This window comes from Gopherus flavomarginatus, chromosome 6 (assembly GCF_025201925.1).
Source record: "Gopherus flavomarginatus isolate rGopFla2 chromosome 6, rGopFla2.mat.asm, whole genome shotgun sequence".
NCBI classification, from domain to species: Eukaryota; Metazoa; Chordata; order Testudines; family Testudinidae; genus Gopherus; species Gopherus flavomarginatus.
The window spans coordinates 23,053,244-23,073,262 of NC_066622.1; the positions used below are offsets into that span (position 1 = coordinate 23,053,244).

Consider the following 20,019-nt stretch of genomic DNA (forward strand, 5'->3'; position numbering starts at 1 on the left):
TCCCTGCGCCTTATTCATGGAGGGTTGTGATTTCAGGTTGGCAAGGAATAAGACTGGCTTAAACTGTTCAGTTAGCAACGCTGTAACCTGCCAAGACCCGAGTTGATACACTATAGAACGCGGAGCCAGATTAAGCACCCATAGGGCAGGAAGCGTAATGTGGTGGGTTCAGATCCTTTAGCAAGGATGAGATCTCGGTCATCTCTATCCTGTCATTAATTGCAGAGTCTGATATTTGTAACTTTACTTCCACTGCGTGGAGCTGATACATCTATAAAGCCAGAGTTTTGGAAATAAAACTTCAGTTCTTTGTCCAAGAAAAAGTAGGTTTGAAATCAGTCGTGACCAATAGCCAACATTTTGACAGAACTTGCCTTAATTGGGCATGCAAATAAACAATTGCCTGTAATCTAAATACTTGGTCTTGAGCCATTAATCTGCACAGCAGATCACCAATCTTAGTTATTCCTGCTGATAATTGTCAAATATTAATGTATCAGTTAAACAGGCTTCAGTCAGAATCAGGGTCTCTAACTCAGAACACAAAGTAACAAATCGTCTCTTCGCTGTATTTAGTGCGAAGTCTGAATGTAGTGGTAATAGCGAATCCTGCACTGGATTGCACATTGTGTCCTGCTCATCAACACGGGGCTATCATAGAACCTTTGAGGTGTATCGGTCGTATTATTGCATTGATGCTATGTTCCTCTCCATATAATAAAGGAATCCTTGATGTCAGCAGGGTGATTTCAAGCACTGATTAGAATAGCCACATAGCTAATGAGTCTTGCTGCTTGTCATGCTAAATGTTGAATACAGTGGGCCACTGAAAACTCCTGCCTTTCCTTTCAGATCTTTGCCAGCATTGCTCCATCTATTTACGGGCACGAAGACATCAAGAGAGGCCTGGCCCTTGCCCTGTTTGGTGGTGAACCCAAAAATCCTGGTAGGTGTGTTGTCAGTTGTATTCAGTGTGTGATTCCAGACCTGTTTCTACTGGTGCAGTGAAGGAAATTAAGAATTACCTTTGTAATGTGACTTCTGGGTAAGAAGATCAGAAGTAGTAGAGTAATAGGACTTCTCTGTGAATAGAAGTAGGAGCATATGTTCCACAATACAGGAGTAGAAATACATAGTGAAGATGAAGTCCTAGCTCTGAAGAGCTAGAATTTAAGCCCCTAGCATCATGGGTTTAACATATCTCTGCCCCTAGCATTCTGGGTTTAGTGTCCTTGTGCAGGTCGGATGCCTGGGGAATCCTCACTGCTTCCTCCTTGTGTACGAAGTGTCTTATTTCAACTGGGGGAAGAAATGCAACATCGCACACCTATACATAAAAGAACCAGGTTCCATAAGGGGAGGGCTGAGAGCCCCTGGGCCAGGCATATGTACTAGAGCTCGGTGACTCTGGATCTCTTGCAGATCTATTTGTGTGGATTTTTGCACATGCGTAACTCCATTGGTGAGTGAATTGGGACCCCCCCCCCCCCCCCCGAAATGTTCACAATTCAAACTCACACTGAAGGTGGCGGTGGGTGGGAGGCGAAGAGGGAGGCAGAAGAAATTGATCTTTAAACAAGACTTCCTGGCTTGACTTCCTCTCCCATTTCTGACCTGGCTATAGGTGGCAAACACAAAGTCCGTGGTGATATCAATGTGTTGCTTTGCGGAGATCCGGGCACAGCCAAATCTCAGTTCCTCAAGTATGTGGAGAAGGTGTCCAGCAGAGCCATCTTCACCACTGGCCAGGGTGCTTCTGCTGTTGGTCTGACTGCTTACGTCCAGCGGCACCCAGTCAGCAGAGAGTGGACCCTGGAGGCAGGGGCGCTGGTGCTGGCAGACAGGGGTGTCTGCTTGATAGATGAGTTTGACAAGGTGAGCACCGACTTCATCTACGCAGTAAGGCAGAGCTAATGGGGTGTGAGTTAGGGGCTCTCTTGGCTGAGAAGTTCAGTGGCTCATGATTCCTCCCCCGACCAATGTTTTATCTGTTGCTTGCGGGAGAGAATGACCCAGGCTCGTGTGGATGCCCTTTGTTAGGCCCCGGCTAGGCTCACAATGCAGTCCACATGCGTATGTGATGCTCAGGGAAGTCATCAAAGTACCCTTCATGCAGTGCCTCCTGCTGAAGCACTTCAGCCCTGACCTGGAGGGATGAAGGGAGCTCAGATTGTCTCCCATTCATTCTTTGGTCTCTGAGGATAATGAGTGCCCATTCTTGTGATGTGGTGCCAGTGTATTTAGGAACTGCATGGAGACACCGTTTCCCATAGGCCACTGAGACCTCATCAGGTGATGTGAGCTATCGCTTGCTGCTGAGCTGGGCCAGATTTTAATGGGTCTCCTAAGAAGAGCAAGTGAAAGTAGGATTTGCCACCACAGTTGGATAGAGGGGGCTGGCCTGAATCCAAGCCATCTACTGAGTTCCCCACAGGTCCAGCAGCAGGTGGGTAAGGAATGAATCTGAGGATCGAAGGGCGGTTTGTAGCAGTGAAGGAAGCAGATGCCTCCTGTCCTTGAAATATCTGTGCCCCCTAATCTAGAGCTAATGGATCCACCCTACATCCTCGCCTGCCCAGGGACATGTTAAAACAAGTTTCTCAGCTCTGTACAACAAGCTCTTGTGAAGTGGGTGGGGACTGGTGATTTTTTTCTCTTCCTCCCTTCCTGCTGCGACCCTGGCAGCACGCACCTAGTGTAGGCTCATGGAAGTTGGACCATGAGGCCCTGTGTAACATGTTCCTTCACTTTTGGCCTCCTGCAGGAATGGGCGCCAGTGAATGTTAAAGTCTTTGCTTTCTCCTAGATGAACGACCAGGACAGGACCAGTATCCACGAAGCCATGGAGCAGCAAAGCATCTCCATCTCGAAGGCTGGCATAGTCACCTCTCTGCAGGCTCGCTGCACAATTATTGCTGCTGCCAACCCTATAGGTGAGTACCTGGGGACTAGAAGAGCAGGGAGTCCCTGTCTCAGACCCATGGTATCAGTTTTGCAGTCACCAGAACTGCAGCACTACCTCTTTATGTACCTCTGGTCACCAGACCCTCTAACTCTGTTACTACATGTGCCATCTGGAGACAGAAACCAAACCCACAGGAACAAGGTTATGATGCTGGATGCAGGGTCTCTTGGGGGGGCACATGAACTTGTTTGACCATGAGGGACTCCTTCTGTGATGCAGGTGGGCGCTATGACCCGTCGCTGACTTTCTCAGAGAACGTGGATCTGACGGAGCCCATCATCTCTCGATTCGATGTCTTGTGTGTGGTGAGAGACACGGTGGACCCAGTTCAGGTACAAGCCAAAGTGTGACTCTCACATCTTATGTGGTGGTGGGGGTGCCACTACCCATGCTGACAGGGAGCTGGTTAGGTTCTGATGCCTACCATGCTGTGATAGCACTGAAGTGGTGGGAAGGGGGGGCATAGGGCAGCGCTACCCCTTGCCTTGGTGCTCTTGCCGGGTAAAGTCTCCCAAGCCTCAGCAGGTCATTGACTACAGGCTGCTTTGGGGGCCCCAACCTCCACCCCTAAGATTTATCTCATTCCAGCCACGTGCCTTTCATCTAATTCTTTGAATGCCCCTGCCTCTCTTCATTTCACCCTGTGGCCAGTCGAGTGGCTAACTCCTTGAATTGGCCATTCAGGGTATGGAGAGAGGATTGCACCACACCCCTTCCCTTGAGGCAAGAGAGCTTCATCCCCCATTCTCCGCCAAGAAGCCACAACATCTCTCAGCATCATTCAGAGCCTTACTCAAACCTACGTGTCTGTCAGGGCTGTGTACAGCCCTATCCTTCATGCTGTGAGATCTCCTGTAATCGTTTCTCCTCCTGAGGCACTTCCCCCACAGCATAGTGAGGATTTCCACCCTGCCTCAAAAAAGAATGACATTGCTTCTATAAATGTGATGTGTCCCTTTTGCGGCACAGTCTCCATCCAGCAACTGGCTGAGATTCCCTTTTGAAACCAGTGCACATGGCTCCAACATGCACTCGTGTCAAATGCCGTGAGGCCCTTGCGCCCCTTTTCCAAAGACTGAGTGTGACTCTTCAAGCCTTCGCCAGCCTGTGTGACGGACTGGGAATCAGTCTGGGTCCCCTTGTTTGAGTACAACCATTGGCTGACTGCTCATCTATCCCCAAGCTTCTGTCTGTCTGCAGCACACAGCTACATGGTTGAATTCAGCTGCAGAAGCAGCAATGGCTCCAGTGCCTGTTACTCCTACCATTGTCCTGCAGGACGAGATGCTAGCCCGGTTTGTCGTGGGAAGCCACATCAAACACCACCCCGGCAGCAAAGATGTAGTGAATGGAGATGCCCAAGAGATTATCCTCCCTAACACCTATGGCGTGGATCCCATTCCCCAAGAGATCCTGAAGAAATACATCATCTATGCCAAGGAGAAGGTCCACCCTAAGCTAAACCAGATGGACCAAGACAAGGTGGCCCGGATGTACAGTGATCTCCGGAAGGAGTCCATGGTGAGTAGACTTAAATAAAGGGCTTTATGGGGAAGTAGGCGGAGCTACCTGGATCAGCAGTGGACTACCCCAAGATCTTCCTACTTGTTCATGTTGTGTCCCTCACCATAGTATCTGGGTATGAAGCTCTGGGTCACCTTGCCATAAGTGGTGGACTGTGTCCAATGTTGTAGAGACACCTGGTAAATAAGTGGTTCTCCCTCATCTGAATGTAAAGGTACATAGGTTAGTAGTGAGGTTTTGTATGCTGTAGGGCTAATACGTTCTGTGCCATTATGCGCTCTGGTAGGAATCCATGGAGATATCTTAAATATATTGGCTTTGCTGCTGTGGAATCCCTTAATCTCCTGCTGCGTCTTTGGATTTCCTTTGAGGCAGTCACATTCTCCACCTTCACCCTTGGGGGCTGAAGGAAGCGCTATGGCAGCAGGCAAGCTCTGCAGTGCTTTCCCATTGTGACCATGGACTCCTCTTGAGGGATCCTGGATCTTCCTCTTCTCAAATGAATCTGATGGGGCCACAAGGAGTTTCATGGACCTTGGGAAAATGTAGTTTAATATCTGACTTCATCTGTTTGTTTGTTTCTTTTGTTTGTTTTTTTGTTTAAATTCCCTACTAAGAATTGGGTGAGGGGAGAGAGAACTCTTTCACGCCTCTCATCATAAATAAGCAAACTAAGGGGCAAAAGCACCTTTATAGCTCACCTTTAAGTGAATTAACGATGTTGTCTGTCTAGGCCCATAAGTATCAATTACCTTTCTCCATACTACACTATGTCTGCCAGTAGGTGGTGCAGTTTCCTTGGTTTCTGAAGCTTCTTGGTTATGAAGGTTCATGACCAGTCACCTACAGTAGGTAGCCTTGCATCTCAAGCAGACATGCATGGGCTGAGAAGGACCCGTGTAAAGAGTCTGGTCTGCTATCTCTCATGTTCTGTGTGTCCCTGTAATATTGTCCCTCCCTTCGCTCCATAGGCCACTGGCAGCATCCCCATCACGGTGCGTCACATAGAGTCCATGATCCGCATGGCCGAGGCCCATGCCCGAATTCACTTACGGGACTATGTGGTGGAGGACGACGTCAACATGGCCATCAGGGTGATGCTGGAGAGCTTCATTGACACTCAGAAGTTCAGCGTCATGAGGAGCATGCGGAAGGTGTGTGGGAAGGGGCTTATGGGTTGGAGTCCCTTAACCAGCTAGATTAAAGCTCCATCTGAACTGATTGGGTTGGAAACCAGTTTGGTTTGGACAGTGGCTAAAACACTGATCTTTACCTCTGACCCCAGTGCGAGCAGGGCCTTGGTGAGCAGCTCCGTGTTACTCTGCAGAACACCAGGCCTTCATATGAGAAGGTACCCTGGGCTGCACCCTGGTCACTCTGGTTTTGACATGCAAGGGTCTATGCTTTTTCTAAGAGCCAAAGATCCTGGCTCTGAATTATACTCTGCTTTTGGCTGGCTACTCAACTCATTTGGCTGAGCTCAAGTTACTGCTTGGGTCTGCAAGACTCCTGGCCGTTTTCTCGGGCTGGGGGCTGTGATCAGCAAGTTTTAAGCTTGGGGGGCCACTGTGAAATCTGTAGAATTCAGGGCCATATATAGACTATGTTGCTATATAGACCTTTCTCCCAAGGGTGGGTCCTCCCCCAAAAGCCCTGTCTTCCAGCTTACAGGGAGCATCAGGGTTGGTTCCTAAGCCTGTGAGGATATCCTATATTGCAAGATCAGAGAGCATCTGATGGAGGTTCCTCGGCCTGGTTAAAGTAAATATGTTCACCCTTTGGATTCCCTGAATGTCTCCTGAGCCACTAACCTGGCTGGCAAAGGCCTGTGTTCCAAAGGTTAGTCAGAACCCTGAAGGAGGGTGTGAAATGGAAATGAATGTTTTTGTTTTTTACTTGACAGCTTAAGCCTCACCATCCCACGCACTGTGTCTAAACTACAAGCGCTACAGCTGCAGCTATGCCCTTGTAGTGTAGCTATTTCCTACCTTGCTGGAAGGGGGTTTTCCATCAATGTACCTAATCCACCTCTCCAAAAAGTATTAAATAGGTCAGCCGAAGAATTCTTCCTTCTACCTTGCCCTGTCTACACCAGGGATTAGGTTGACCTAACTCTGGCCCTCGAAGAGAAATTTTTCACAGCCCTGATGGATGTAGCTAAGTTGATCTAGTTGTTAAGTGTAGACGAGCTGTTACACTTGTGTCCTGCGTGTAGGTCATAGGTTGTGTGGCCCTCTGTCTCTAACCCTCTTGGCTCTTCGTTTGCTTCCCAGACCTTTTCCCGTTACCTGGCTTTCAGACGAGACAACAACGAGCTCTTGCTGTTTATTCTGAAACAGCTTGTGGCAGAACAGGTGATGTATCAGAGGAACCGCTACGGGGCACAGCAAGACACCATTGAGGTGCCAGAGAAAGACCTGGTGGATAAGGTATGGGATAGGTTCTGTGCACTGCACTCTGCCGGGGGGACTGACTGCTCCCTGACCCTCCCCTCTCCTCCTCCCTGCCCCAGGATCCTTGGGCTCCCCTTTAACCTTCAGTGCTAATAGTCCAGAGTTCTCCTTTCTCTATGTAAAAGGAGATGCTTGTGATACCAGAGAGGAGCAAGAAACCAGCTGTCCCAGCCGTAGCAGACTGTGAGTTGGGATGTCTATTTTGAAGAGTCTTCTCTAGGGTATTCTGTTACCACTGTCAATCTGCCAGAGGGTCATAGGTACCTTTAAAGGGACACTGTCAGACTAATAACATTTTTGAAAACCTCCTTGCCTGAGTTGCTGCACCAGAAGAATGTGGCATTAGACGTAGCATATATATTCGATCGTAAGCCGGTTCATTTATAAGCCGACCCGCTCAAGATGGGTAAGTAAAAATGGAAAAATGTTATAACCCATTCATAAGCCGACCCTGTAATTCAGGGGTCGGCAAACTTTGGCTCCTGGGCCATCAGGATAAGCCACTGGTGGGCTGAAATGGTTTGTTTACCTTGAGCATCTGCAGGCACGGCGGTAAACCTAAGTAAACAAAGTGTCCCAGCACGCCAGCTGCTTACCCTGATAGGCCGGGACAGCAACTGGTGGGGAAATTTTTTTGGAGGGCAGAAGCTGGGAGTCAGGGGAGTAACCCCTGTGACCACCCCACACATGGCCCCACCCCTAGCCCAGGACCCCCACACTTTCCCCATCCCATCTCTTCCTACCTTATCTGGGGAGGGCCAGGGGAGGATGTTTCTGACCTGGCTGGAGCTACTCCAGCAGGCCGGGTGGTGCGGCCGCAGCCTGCCAGCTTCGGAGCTGGGGGGAGAGCAGCCTGGCCAGAAACAGAGAATCCGGCCCTGTCTCTTCCCTTCTGGCTCTCCTGGCTGTGCTGCCTCTCCTTGCTCCCTCTGTTGGGGGGACAGGCTGTGTCCCACCTCTCCCTCTCTATACCCATTCATAAGCCAACCCCCTTCTCTGGTGCTTCCCTTTTTTACTAAAAAAATTTGGCTTATGAACGAGTATATGCGGTAAGTCATTTTAAATTAAGTCTAGCTTTCAGTCTGTCTCTTGCCTCTTTGCTTTTCTCCCATCTGGGTAATAGAATAGTGGCTTTCACTTATTCCTAATCAGTTTTGTTTTCTGGTTCTCCTGCGCTAGTCTAGTGCTGCAGTGTTTGGACAGCAGAGCCCAGGGAGTGGCTGGTGTTTGCCCCGTGGAGTTTAGTCTGATTGGACAATGAGCTGTCAGGATGGGAAAAGCAAGTGATTATACAAGCACTGATCAGTTAAGATCATACCTACTCCCCCGCCCCAGTCACTGAGAGTTTTTGGCTTCCCTATCTGCCTATAAGCTTTTTTTTAACCAAACTAAACTGTTGGCCCTCACGGGGGAAGTCTCTGAACAGTGCATGGCACCAGTAGAGTATCAAATTTCCCATTCCTTCTTTCTTTACTTCTTGGTCCCTGTCCTGGATTGTGTCTAATAACTGTACCTCTTTCAAATGTCAGGGCCACCAGAGTGGTTTGTGAATTGAGCCCCTCTTCTTAGAGAAGGCTCTTGTGCAGATCAGAAATCCTAGTGTAACTCAGTGCATGCTGCATATGATGGGTCTCAGCTTTCTCTAGTTATGGTTGCATTTTAGATCCAATGGAAGTAAAGGACAGGCAGAAAGCAGGCCGATGCTGAGCTAGCATCCTCCATGCAGCTCTCCTCAGTCCTGACCTGCTTCAAGCCTGGGCCTTTGCTGAGCAGAGACTGCTCATTTTCATGAATGGTGTGAGCCCTCTGCAGTGGAAAGTCTTTTCTGAAATGAGCATTAACGTCTCCCTCTGTTCTCTTCTCCTAGGCTCGCCAGATCAACATTCACACCCTCTCTGCCTTCTATGACAGCGAGCTGTTCAAGATGAACAAGTTCAGCCGCGATGTGAAACGGAAGGTGATTCTCCAGCAGTTCTAAGGGCAGTGGCAGAGCCTGCCTTGTGTGCAAGGGAGAGGAGAAGTTGACATGTGTCCCACCCAGGAATGCAACCAGAAATAGGAGAACCGGAGCACTCAGCCAGTCCCTTGCTTGCTTTGTGCCTTATGGATTAAGGGAGTGCCTTAGAGGTGCTGAGCTGTGGAAGGACTTGTAAATAGAGTTAACTAGGTAAAGGCCCAGCTAAGTCTGTTTGTTAGCAGCTTTGGTAACTCTTGTCTCTTAGCTGAACCTGATAGGTGAGAATTGCTGGTTGTGACATGGGCTGGATGTTTTATACCCTCCCCACTTCCTCCATGCTGAGCTCCGGCTTGAGGTTCCCCGTGACGGCACGGCTGGAGCAGTACCGGCAGAAGGGCATTCCTTCGCTGACAGATACGTTCCAGTGAGATCACCACAGCCGTCAGCCTCCTTCTGTTTCTGGTTACTGCCTAATGAAGGGACTTGGCGAGACTTTAACATGGCACATAGAACACAAACGCCTCAAATATTAGAGCTGTTTAAGTGTTTATTGGCAAAGGAGGGGGCCGGTATTGCATCTGTCTTGCACTGGGGCAGTGTTCAGCGTCCCTAGTGGGTTGTTAAATGCCTTGGTGGGTGGAACATTCTGCCCTAGGTAGGCGTACAGGTCAGAACCGGAACAAGCAGCAGAACCTAAGCTATATTGTGGGTTTAGGAATGAAGCATCACGCCTCCCCTCCCCACACCAGTCCTAAAGCAACCCAGCTTGTACAGGACGCTGACTGGCTGGTGAGCGTGTCTTCAGTGCAAAGTGTTTCAGTGTCTTTAAGGGCAAAGTCAATTGAGATGCCACAGATGTGAGAGCTGTGGTGGCAAGAACCCCAGCAGGACAACATGCAGGAAGAAATCTGTTGGGGGATGGATGGTCTGAACACGTTCCTGTGTCACACCTGCTTTTTGTATATTAGACTGCGAGTCTTTTGCTCTTTTACTGTGTGTTTGAATACATGTGTTTTGAATATGCCGGTGTTTGTATTCCTCTGGAAATTCCCCCCCCTGCAGTAAGGAAGTATAAGCATGACTGAGCAGCTTGCCTGCTCTCATCCTTTGTCTTGCTAAGTGTCTGTTCCACCATTCAAAATGGAGGCTCACAGCGAGAGGGAGGAGTCATTTTTATCTCTGGGGTTTGATATCCTGGCCCTGCTTTTGTACTTCTTGCACGTACCAGGTAACTGTCACTGTGAGGAGGAGTGGGAATGGACTGGGCACCTGTTGAAGCACTGAGGGTGGGTGGGGGCAGACTGGGAACGCAGTAGTTTTCTCTAGGCTATTCAGCATTTCCTCACCGTGATGGGACAATAGGAGACTGCCACACAGGGCAAGGAGAATGATCGACGCTCTACCATTTCTGCCCAAGGCCAGTAGTGGCTGGGCCTTTGAATGATACCTGGGTCTGTGGACTTTTTCTGGTTCCTATAGAGTGTGTGGGTCTGAAGGCCAGGCCCAACTACTGTTCTGAACTGCTCAACCCCTGTTGTGTTCCACTGGTTCTCCGTAGGCTCCTGCCTCTCCTGTGAACGGCACTGTGACCATGGCTTTAAACTGCAGCCCAGTATCCCCAGTTCCCTTCCTTTTTAACATACAGCCTCCATGTCAATCTGCAGGCTTGGCTGAGGGGCTGCTACTTACATTTCGCTGCGGCACAGCCCTAGACCATGTCCAAGAGCAGTTCAGCTATTTGGCTTTAAGTGCAATTTGCCTGACTGGTGTAGAATAGCCTCAAACCTGGGTTTAGACTGCCCTCACCTACTCTAGAACATGTCGTGGAAATGACAGTACCTGCCGTGTGGGGTCCAGGCAAACTCCTTGGTGTTCAGGTGCCTTTCACAGAACTTGTCTGCAGTTACTGGCGGTGTTGGCTCCTTCCCCATAGGTTACATCCCCACACAGCTTGGCTATAACTCTTGGCAGCAGGGCAGCTAACAGTGATCTAGATTAGCACATGACTCTTGTCCCATAAGTGGTTCAGCACACTGCCATTGTGCAGTGTAAACTAGACTCCTACCTGGGATTAGTATAACTGGCTTGACTGTCCCCTGGGGCTCTGTGTGGCAGGGCTTCCTATTGCGGCTCATGGGCATGTCTTCCTGGCCCCCTCTCCCTTGCTGGGGGATTTTTGCCTCCAGAATGTACTGATATAAATATGATTAACTAGAACACTAGATGTGGATGTGCCCATGTGGTTGTCATTGGCAGAGCTGGGGTGTGGATACAACCTATAAATTGTAACCAGCTGGGGAGATCTGAGCTTGAAGCCCGTTTCATAATTGTGGTTAAAGGCGGTAACCTGGACAGAACCTTTTAGCATGAACAGCGTCCCAGTAGCACCCGCAGCTTGTTCTGATTTTTAGTGTACAGGGCTTTGAACACCTCACCTGCTACTGCCTGAGGTGGTGGGGAAGGCGTAGTGAGGGTCAAATGGCCGGGGAGAGCAGCTGGGAATTCTGTGGCTGGCTCAGCCTTTTGTTCCTCTCTGTCACTCAAGACAGGAGATGCTTCCACTGGAAAAGGGCAAGGACCTTCAGTCTGAGATGTTGCTAGCCCTGCCCCAGTGCTACACACACCATGAGCTCTTAATTTAGAGGTAGCTACAGTACTTGGCTTCACCCCTCACTTTGTTGCATTGTCCAGCCCAGCTGTGCAGGACAATTCTTGACGTCTGTGGCCCTTGCTACAGCTGACATTGGTGTCACTAGTGGAAGATCCCCACAGGCCAGGAACACACATTTTACCCCCTTTGGGAAGTAGCCACACTGTGGGTGTATCAGTACTAGAGATGTAAGTATTGTTTCAAAAAGTACATGTGTTTACAATTAAACTATTAAAATTATGCTGGTTAACCGTTTACACAAGGTGGGGCTGGGGCTGTTGTCCGGCCCTGCACAAGGAGGTCTGGGGCTGCTGCCTGGCCCCACACTGCAGGGGCGTCGGGACTGCTGCCAATTTGTTCTAAACATTAACTGAAACATATTAACGATTGGTTATTGGTTAACCGTTTAATATTTGACATCCCTAACAGAATAGAAGTGTGTGGGTGCAGGGAAGGGGGTTCCTCTCCAATTTCTGTGGTACTCTGACACTGCTCCCTAACACAGGCCTGGAGGAATATTCCTCCTCCTAAGACTGTCGAGCATCCAGGGTCCCTAGAGTGAACGCGGGCCCTCAGAAACATCAGGTGCCTGGTCTGAGCTGGGATGCTGCACTGGGTGAAAACTGATGCTGCTTCGCTCGGAAGCTGCCTTGCCGGGAAGCGTTCATCAGTAGACTGCAGCAAGGATGGCACTGCAGGGCTCGGTAGAAAGCACTCTGCTCCTCTCTGGAGTGTTTCCCTAGGAGCTGCTGCCTTCCCTTATAGGCTTCACTGAAAGTCCCTGGGGTTAGCCAAGTTTGGGCACTCTGCTCCAAGCTGTAATGGGTAAAACATTACATGAAAACCTGCAGGTTTTGTGTATTGTGAGAGATGGGAGAGGCCACTGCTCTGCTGGGATTTGTACTTAAATCCACTGATAGCTGAGAAGTGCAGAGTTCCTTCGATAATTGCTTTTAAGAAATACACAGGCAAGGTGGTATCACTGCAATCTGCAAAGGCCTCTGCTGGGCCGTTGGCTGCTTGTGAATGCTGAGTCAGGCTGGCTTTGGAAGAGGCTCCAGTGTGACTTCAAACCACACTGATTTGAAAAGGAGAGGGTTTGCCCAGACTCTGATCCAGTACAAGCTGATCCCCTGGTGCGTAAGCTCAAGTCTCCTGGAGTTGGAACAATGCGTCTGCATGCACTTTACAAAACCGCCATCTAGGCTCAGCCTAGCTTGAGAACATAGCATAAGTGTCCAATCTAGGGGAGACCTGGATGAACTTGACTCTCTAGGCACAGAGAATGCTCTCTGGGTCTGGGTGGGCAGCTGGCTGTAAGTAACCAGCTTCTTTCATAGGTGAAGTAGTATTGTGGATAGTTCCATAAAACTAATGGCACCTCAGTATCTACTCCAGTCCTGTAAGCTCTCCACTAGCAGTGTTACCCCTGTTATATATAGAAAGGTTTAGCAGTTCAGTGTTACCTTCTGCTTTCACCATGGCCCCAAAGCACCACCACCCAACCTCTCTCAAAGCTAATTGCAGGCTGGATAGTAGACATGTCTGAGCATGCTTGTCAAATGACAGATGATAGCCAGCATTCACAACTACAGCTGTAATGCAAAGGCTTTCACAAAGTAATGGTAAGATTAGAACACACAGTGCCTTTGGCCTGACAATGATTCAAAATCTTCCATGGCGAACCTGCAGGGCCGGGTCTAGGTTTTTTGCGGCCCCAAGCAAAAAAAATTTTGGCTGCCCCCCACCTCCTGCTGCCCTAGCCCTGGGCTCCTCCCCATCAGTGCTGACTCTGCCCACCCCCCCCTCCTTGCCTCCAGCTGGCGCTGGCAGGTCGGGGTAAGCAGCAGGGCTTCCGAGCCCCACCTCAGCCCAGCGTCCCGCCAGCCAGAGCTCCCGCCTCCAGGACTGTCAGGCACCCAGGAGGGCAGAGCCAGGGGACCGCCCTGGCAGGGGGCTGAGGAGTTGGAGCAGGGTAGCCCCAGAGGGAGCGGAGCCCCGGAGAGCGGGACGCGGGCCCCGCACAGCAGCACCCCGCCCTCCATGGCCCCGCTGCTGCTGCTGCTGCTGCTGCTTCTGGCCAGCCTGCCAGTCCCTGGGCGGCTTGGGCCGCTTCGCCCAGCCCCGGCTGCGGCGCTGGGGGGCGGCCGCCCTGCAGTGTCCTTGTGTGTCTGTGTCCCCAGCTCGCTGCCCAGGCAGGATGTTGGCAGCAGCGCTGGGGCTGGCCTGGGCTGGCCTTAGAACTGCTGCACGCTCTGCAGTGCTGTTGCAAGCTCGTTTTGAGGGGAGCTCCACAACAGAGACCCGTCCCACCGTTCGACCAAAGGATGAAGTGGCCCAGAACCAGCTGTGTGCTTTTGGAGAGTATGTGGCTGAAATTCTGCCCAAGTATATCCAGCAAGTCCAGGTGACCCGTTTCAATGAATTGGAGATATTTATCCATCCTGATGGGATTGTTCCAATTCTGACTTTTCTTCAAGATCACACCAATGCCCAATTTAAATCCCCGGCTGATTTGACTGCTATTGATGTCCCAACTCGACAATACCGTTTTGAGATTGTTTGTTTATAATCTCCTGTCTCTGCGCTTCAATTCTCGGATCCGTGTGAAGACATACACAGATGAGCGGACACCTGTTGATTCAGCAGTGTCAGTGCACCAGGCAGCAAACTGGTATGAAAGAGAGGTTTGGGACATGTATGGAGTCTTCTTTGCCAACCACCCTGACCTGAGGTGAATCCTAACAGACTATGGGTTTGAGGGCCACCCATTCCGGAAGGACTTTCCACTCTCTGGATATGTAGAGGTGCGCTATGATGATGAGGTGAAACGGGTGGTGGCAGAGCCTGTGGAGCTGGCTCAGGAGTTCCGCAAATTTGATCTGAATAGTCCCTGGGAGACATTTCCTGCCTATCACACAGCTCCAGAGACCCTGAAACTAGAAGCAGGAGAAAAGAAAGGAGATGCAAAATAGCAGCAGGACAGAGAGGATGCTGGGAACTTCCTGTGTGGCACTGACCTTCCTGTTCTACCTTAATATTTATATGAATAAAACCTGACATGAGGAGAAAAAAAAAAAAAAGCACTTGCAGGCGGCTCCATGTGCCCCGTGGGGCGGCCCTCAGCCTGAGTGTCCCCCGCTCAGAGCCTGCCCGGCCCAGCCACAAGGTGCAGTTGCTGCTCCCCCGCAGCACGAACTGCAGCAGCCCCAGGATGCCCCCCATGCATGATGCGCTGCTGCTGCCAGGGCCGGCTCTAGGCTTTTGCCACTGGACGCAAAACAAAAAAAAAAGATGGCCAGAATGCCGCCCTTGAAAATGTGCCGCCCTAAGCACGTGCTTGGCTTGCTGGTGCCTAGAGCCGGCCCTGCGAACCTGGGTTATAGCTGGGCAGAAGTTAGTTGCCCATCCCTTTGCATTTCTCCAGGGCTCCAGTGAATCAGTTCCCAGTGTAACTCCCCTTAGCACACTTAGATGGCTGTGGCTTTGACTGTCTCTTGCACTGATGCTCCAACTGTCATCTTGCTGTCCTAGAGGAAGCCAAGCACCTGTGACTCAAATACAGGGGTAAAGGGCTGAAATTCTCAGGGCAGTGTTATAAAGTGAGGTCTGCCTAGATGTAGAACTTCTTCTATGCTACTTATCTGGAAGACTTTGTTATTACATGTCTCCTCCGCACAAGCCCCAGTAAGTGTTGAAGCTGCATCTGTGGGAAGTAGATGCAAACCTCACATCCACAGTGATGTAAGACTAGAACCAGTACCTGTCCCTGCTTAGTACAAGTCACAAAATGTTTCACAGTATCCCAGCATTAAAAAGACTAAGTCAGCAAAATAAATCTCTTATATAAATCTCTTTGGAAAGAGACATGCTCAAGTAAACTTCTGTGTGCTGCAACAGCACAAGATTAACTTTCTTTTAGAGAAGGGGTTAGTGCTGGGACAAAAGGGAAATAAATCCTCAACACTTCCTACTATGAGAAAAAGGATGGTCTTGTGGCTTAAAAAAATAGACCATGTGGCAGGACACTGGACTGAATTCTCAGGTCTGCCACAACTTTCCTGTGTGACCTTGGCAAGGTCACTTAATCCCTCTATCCCTCCATTCTCCAACTGTAAAATGACATTTCGTTCTCCCACTCTGTCTAGCCTGCTTAGATGGTAAAATCTTTGGGACAGAAATGCTCTTACTACTGTATGTTTAGTGCCTAGCATGAGGTCCGCTCTCAGTTGATGCTTCTAGGTGCTACTGAAATACAAACAGTAAAGTAGTTTGGGGGTGGGGGTTGTTTGTTTTGTTTTGTTTTTTACTAAAATCCTTTGTTCTGTTACTAGTTAACACCTCTAATTGTTAATGCTGCAGTAATATCAAAACATCTCTCTGCTCTTCACTATAGCAGTAGTTTACTTTTTGTTCACCATGACAGTGGTAACAGACTGGTTGGGTTATCTGGCTTCTGATTGGTTTCACCCTCATGGTCTCAGATTAGATCAATGCTGCTTTGTTGGGCCCTAAAATCTCTTACCAGCATATTTTTAAATTAATTTTTTATTGAAGCTTAAAAACAAGTGTAGCATTTGTTTTGTTTAGTATATTTTATATAACAGATCTAAGTCATGAAATTCTTCCCTCAGCTATTCACCCATTACTCCTATCTACTTCCAGGGAAGTTGTATGCAAATATCATGGGCCAAAACTTGACCCCAGAGTTGGAACTGTAAAGCTATGCATGCTCATAAGGACAAGGCTGTATGCTTAACTTAAAGCATGCACACAAAAAAAATCTCCAGTTTTCCTCAGCAAGGACGTACCTCAATACACCTGCATTAGAGCAGTGTTTCTCAAACTGAGGTTGCCACTTGTGTAGGGAAAGCCCCTGGCAGGCCAGGCTGGTTTGTTTACCTGCCCATCCACAGGTCTGGCTGATCACGGCTCCCACTGGCCGTGGTTCACCGCTGCAGGCCAGGAAGGGGCACAAACTGAGGGACTCACTGGCCACCGCTTCCAGCAGCCCCCATTGGCCTGGAGCGGCGAACCGCGGCCAGTGGGAGCCGTGACGGCTGGACCTGCAAATGGGGCAGGTAAATAAACCGGCCTGGCCCACCAGGGGCTCTCCCTGAACAACCGGCAACCACAGTTTGAGAAACACGGCATTAGAAGGAACTTGAAAGTAGGAACAAAAGTGGAATTGACCTGACCAATTTTAGTGTTACAACCTACATGAAGGGCAGAAAGTGACAGGTAAAGACACTAATAAAAAAAAAAGAGGGGGGAGGGGGAGAGATTTGGATGCTCCTGTTAACAATTTTCATCACAGTTTTGGAGTTCACTTTGCCATAAAACAAAGGATCCATAACACTATAGCTGAATCACAAAACTCCTTTCACTACTGCTAGTTATTAACATAATTTGAGAACATCAACCACCTACAAAGCTGAAGATCAAATAAATTATATAAACCTTCACCTGTAGCATTGTCTAAATCTTCTTAGAGCAAAATTCAGTTAACCACACTTGTCTATGGTTGTGTGGCTCAGGTGCTGAATATAAGTTCTGCATGCTATCTTGGGACTTGGCATTTGCCCACTGCTGACAGCTATTTTTCCCCAGATTGGCAGAGTTGGCCTGGCTGCCTGAGGCTAGTGATGAATGGTGTCATAGTCATTTCATTCTGTTTTAAAATGCGTTTTTCCACTTATGCTGCCTTTACGCAGATCAGTCTGAGACCAGCATACAAGTGCCAAAATAAGGGGCAAATTTCAGCCCATCCAGAGGCAGGAGTATCATGTCACTAGAAATTTTAAATAGGCATGTGCATTGTTCAATTAGTTTCCTCTGCCCATGTTATTCCTACAAGCCCAGGGCAGAGACCCCAAAACATAAAAGGATGTAGATCAGGACTTGGATCTGAATTTATGAGCTTTCTTCTATCACTGTTAGTGGAATGAAAGAAAATCTGGACCCAACATATCTCTAAAGTTTGGGGCTCTTGGAGGGAGGGGAGGCATGTGGCGTTTGAATTGCATTAACTCTTGTAATTTCCCCATACTGGAAGGGGACTGAATTACTTGGGTTAGTAATAAGGCTATGCATTTTTTAAAAAATGCCTCAGGTCACTATTTGACCCTGACTAACAGTGAGCGCTGCAGGCTTTGCTACATGAAATCAGATTGCCTCATTTGGTTGTTCTAAACAGAGCATGTCAAAAGCTGATAAGTATGTTTTGTGAAAAAAATTCCAAACGTTTTCATTAAAAAAAAGTTTGCAATTTTTTGGATGTTTTTCTGATGTTTTTTCCAGTGAAAAACAGAACCGTTTTTTGTTTGTTTGTGTTGTCAGCTTCAACCTTTTGTTGAAAAATTACAGAATTTAGGGGAAAATGTTGATCAGCTCTAGTTGTAAATCTGTGTTGTGCACTTAATTTGTTGGCTTCATTCTCAAAATTATGGGATTAGGAACAAGGAATTGGGCCTTGTGTGTACCATTCCCCGATCTACCACTGACTTACCAGGTCACTTTCCTTGTTTTTGTGCTAGTTTTCTACATCTATAAACTAGGTAATTAAAAGCCTCAGCAGCCCTTGGCATAATCTTCAAAGTGCATTTAACTTATTATGGAGAATAGTTTGTAGAGAGTTATTTATAAGTGACCTGATGCCTGTCTTGAGGAGCTTACACTTGAAATCAGACACACAAATATTAGATCATGCATGGGATACCCCCTGGTGAAGGGTCTGCAGATTTGCCAACTCTTGTGATTTTATTGTTTAATCTCATGCTATTGATAGGTTTTTTTTTTAAATTTTGTAAAGCCTTAGCTCCTGGAGTCATGTGATTATAAGAACCTCCACTTTCATTTTTTTTAAACTACATTTCTATCCCTCATAGCAGTGGTTCTCAACCATTCCAGACTACTGTACCCCTTTCAGGAATCTGATTTGTCTTGCATACCTCAAGCTTCTCCTCACTTAAAAACTACTTGCTTACAAAATCAGACATAAAAATACAAAAGTGTCACAGCACACTATTACTGAAAAATTGCTGGCTTTTTAATTTTACCATATAATTATAAAATATATTTGATTAGAATATAAATATTGTACTTATATTTCAATGTGATACTTGAGCCTGTTTTTCACTTGTGAGCCTTGTGATGCCCAAGCCCCCGTTAGTGGACTGAAGCATGTAATTTAGCTTTGCGGGGGCCTCGTGTGATGTAGGGCCCTGCTTGCTACCCCCTAATGCCAGCCGTACACTTGCGATCCCTCTAAACCCGTCCTGTGACTCCCCTGGGGGCTGCAACCCACAGGTGGAGAAACACAGATCTAGATGAGTTGAGTACCCCTGGAAGACCACTGTGAACCCCAGGGGTATGTGTACCCCGGTGGAGAACCACTGCCTCATGGTGTGGAGAAGAGCTTGAAAACATGAGCTGAGAACCTCCTAAAGGCTCAAAAACAGAAGGCAAAAAATCTGGCTTTAAAAAAATTATGAATCTCATGATATTTGGTGATCTGACCCATCATTTTTGAATGCTTGGGATTAGCAGTACCTGGACTGTGTTAGTAAGAGGGCACAGGTGCAGGCTTTGGAAAACTGCTACTTGGGGTAGTGGATACTAAGAGATTTCAAGGGGGCAGAGAGAGGATGAGGTGGAGGGGAAAAGCATGAGAGGTCACCATCCCTTACTCTTGGCCAAAAGTGCAGTAAAAGCAAGAGAAGACAGCAGAGCAGAGGGAATGAGGGGAGCACAGTAGGAAGTGAGAGCAGAGACACAGGCAGGAGGAAAGTGTGAGGGTGAGGAGTTGAAGGTAACAGGCAGGGTGATTAGGGAATAGGATAAGATGTAGGAGGCGTCCTAGTGGTGAGAGAGGATAACTGGAATAGCTGTGTTTTGGGAGGGCAAACTAGTAATAACTAATAATATAAAAGCTCTTCAATTGTTAAGCAGAGCTAGTTGGAAAATAAAGAGAAAAAATTTTGAAATTGTTTTACGTTTGTAGGGTGCATAATGGGGCCTGCCCTTGGTAACACTTTTTACCATGTCTCCTCTAAACATTTTTATCTAAACAGTGGCTGGCCGGTATTGTTCCTTGAATTTGAGGTAAACAAAAGATGTCTGACAGTGGTTCTCAAACATTTTTTTTCACAGACCACTTGAAAATTGCTAAGAGTCTCAGGGGACCACTTAATGATCTTTCCGAATGTTGTTTGTATCGTTAGCTAACTACTGTAAAGCGCTTTGGATAAAAGTGCTATATATACAAAACCTTATTAATAATTAACATTTTTGTTCTACAAATAAAAGCACCCAACTCATTTTAATGTCAGTAGTCTTACCTTTCTAATGCAATGGATGTGCCTCTCTCTCCTGCCACGGCTGCCCCTGAGCTGGGGCTGGAAAGAAGCCGGGGGGGGGGGGGTTCCCTCTCTCCCCTGCCGCAGCAGTCCTGGAGCTGGGCAAAGTCGCC

At 48.3% G+C, this 20,019-nt stretch overlaps 1 protein-coding gene and 1 pseudogene across 1 annotated transcript in view; both read left to right on the plus strand.

Moving 5' to 3' along the window:
* The window catches only part of MCM2 (minichromosome maintenance complex component 2), a 12,601-nt gene extending 2,686 nt beyond the window's left edge, over positions 1-9,915 (plus strand). The window contains exons 4-12 of the mRNA XM_050959080.1: positions 724-743; positions 853-946; positions 1,625-1,875; positions 2,807-2,933; positions 3,185-3,297; positions 4,244-4,486; positions 5,461-5,643; positions 6,763-6,918; positions 8,810-9,915. Of these exons, the coding sequence (XP_050815037.1) occupies positions 724-743; positions 853-946; positions 1,625-1,875; positions 2,807-2,933; positions 3,185-3,297; positions 4,244-4,486; positions 5,461-5,643; positions 6,763-6,918; positions 8,810-8,920 (1,298 nt within the window). The 3' untranslated portion in view covers positions 8,921-9,915. The remainder of the gene's footprint in view (positions 1-723; positions 744-852; positions 947-1,624; positions 1,876-2,806; positions 2,934-3,184; positions 3,298-4,243; positions 4,487-5,460; positions 5,644-6,762; positions 6,919-8,809) is intronic.
* A 3,797-nt stretch (positions 9,916-13,712) lies between these two features.
* On the plus strand, positions 13,713-14,614 carry LOC127053578 (NADH dehydrogenase [ubiquinone] iron-sulfur protein 3, mitochondrial-like; annotated as a pseudogene).
* Positions 14,615-20,019: the final 5,405 nt, after the last annotated feature.